This window comes from Pygoscelis adeliae, unplaced genomic scaffold, assembly GCF_000699105.1.
Source record: "Pygoscelis adeliae isolate BGI_AS28 unplaced genomic scaffold, ASM69910v1 Scaffold407, whole genome shotgun sequence".
In the NCBI taxonomy this organism is placed as follows: Eukaryota; Metazoa; Chordata; class Aves; order Sphenisciformes; family Spheniscidae; genus Pygoscelis; species Pygoscelis adeliae.
The window spans coordinates 1211974-1213058 of NW_008825251.1; the positions used below are offsets into that span (position 1 = coordinate 1211974).

A 1085-nucleotide genomic window follows, 5' to 3' on the forward strand; every position below is an offset into this window, starting at 1 on the left:
AGGGGGAGGGGGGCCCTTTCTGCTGTCCCAACCACAATATAAATCCACCCATCCTCTAATTCCAGTGGCTTGCATCAAGAACCCCCTGGCTGCCGCCTTTGGAGCTGCTCTTACCTTGGTAACGTGGGTAGTGGTGGAACTGGAGAGGGTTTCCGCAGTGGCAGTGAATATGCTGGTGAGCACCTCCTTCCCAGCGGAGCTGCTGGTGATCTGCAGGACAGAGAGCAGCAGCATCAGCGAGGCTGCCACAGGGGAGGCCCCCGGGCCGGTCCCGAAGAGCTGGGAAATTTCCACCAGGATGCACCTACTCAGCCAAGCACAGGAGGGGAGAGAGTGGCAAGGGAAAAAAAGACACTGCACTGTGCTTCCAATTGAACCTATTTTTCTTGGGGGGGGCAGGGAGAGGTTTCCACAGCTACCCCAAGCCCAGAGCTGCAGGAAAGGGCCTCTGCAGTGGGCACATGATTTCATGGCTGCGTTTTGCTCTTCCCCATCCATCCTCAGGGCCACCCTAAGTGCAGAGCTCTCAGGCTACCTCTAGCTTTGTCCGTCCCGCTTTGTGTGGCGAGGGCTGGGAAGGCTGTGCTGGTGCCCCAGCCACACAGTGCTGGGTACGTTCTCCCTGCTGCACAAAGTGACGAGCCTGGGACAGCATGTGGCATTTGGCCGGGCTTGACTCCATCAAAACAAGGCAATCGAGTAGTAAAACAATTCATACAGGAAGGCCTGCTGCTGGGCAGGGTTGTTCATGGCCATCACCTCCACTGGGAATCAGGAGACTTTGCGTGTGACCTTGGGTGGCCAGGCAGGATACCCAGGGCTAAAGATATCTCAGCCTGCTATGAGACTTCACCAGGGACTGGGCTATTTTTTTAGGAATTATCCTCCTCCAGCCAATGCTCAAGGTGCGTTTCTGGCACAGGAGAAAGGCCATGGGCAGGGTGTCCCCTGCCATCTTGCTCCCCAACCTTCTGAGCATCCTTCTGCTCTTCCCAGTACCAACACACCAGCCACGGGTGGGTGCTGGGAACATGGGAGGGGGCCCTGTGGGACCAACCCCAGCCCGCCCCACCCCCCGCAGGGCT

At 58.0% G+C, this 1085-nt stretch overlaps 1 protein-coding gene across 1 annotated transcript in view; it reads right to left on the minus strand.

The window, feature by feature from the left end:
* The window catches only part of EPB41L1 (erythrocyte membrane protein band 4.1-like 1), a 29275-nt gene that overhangs the window by 3757 nt on the left and 24433 nt on the right, over nt 1–1085 (minus strand). The window contains exon 16 of the mRNA XM_009329363.1: nt 115–210. Within this exon, the coding sequence (XP_009327638.1) occupies nt 115–210 (96 nt within the window). The remainder of the gene's footprint in view (nt 1–114; nt 211–1085) is intronic.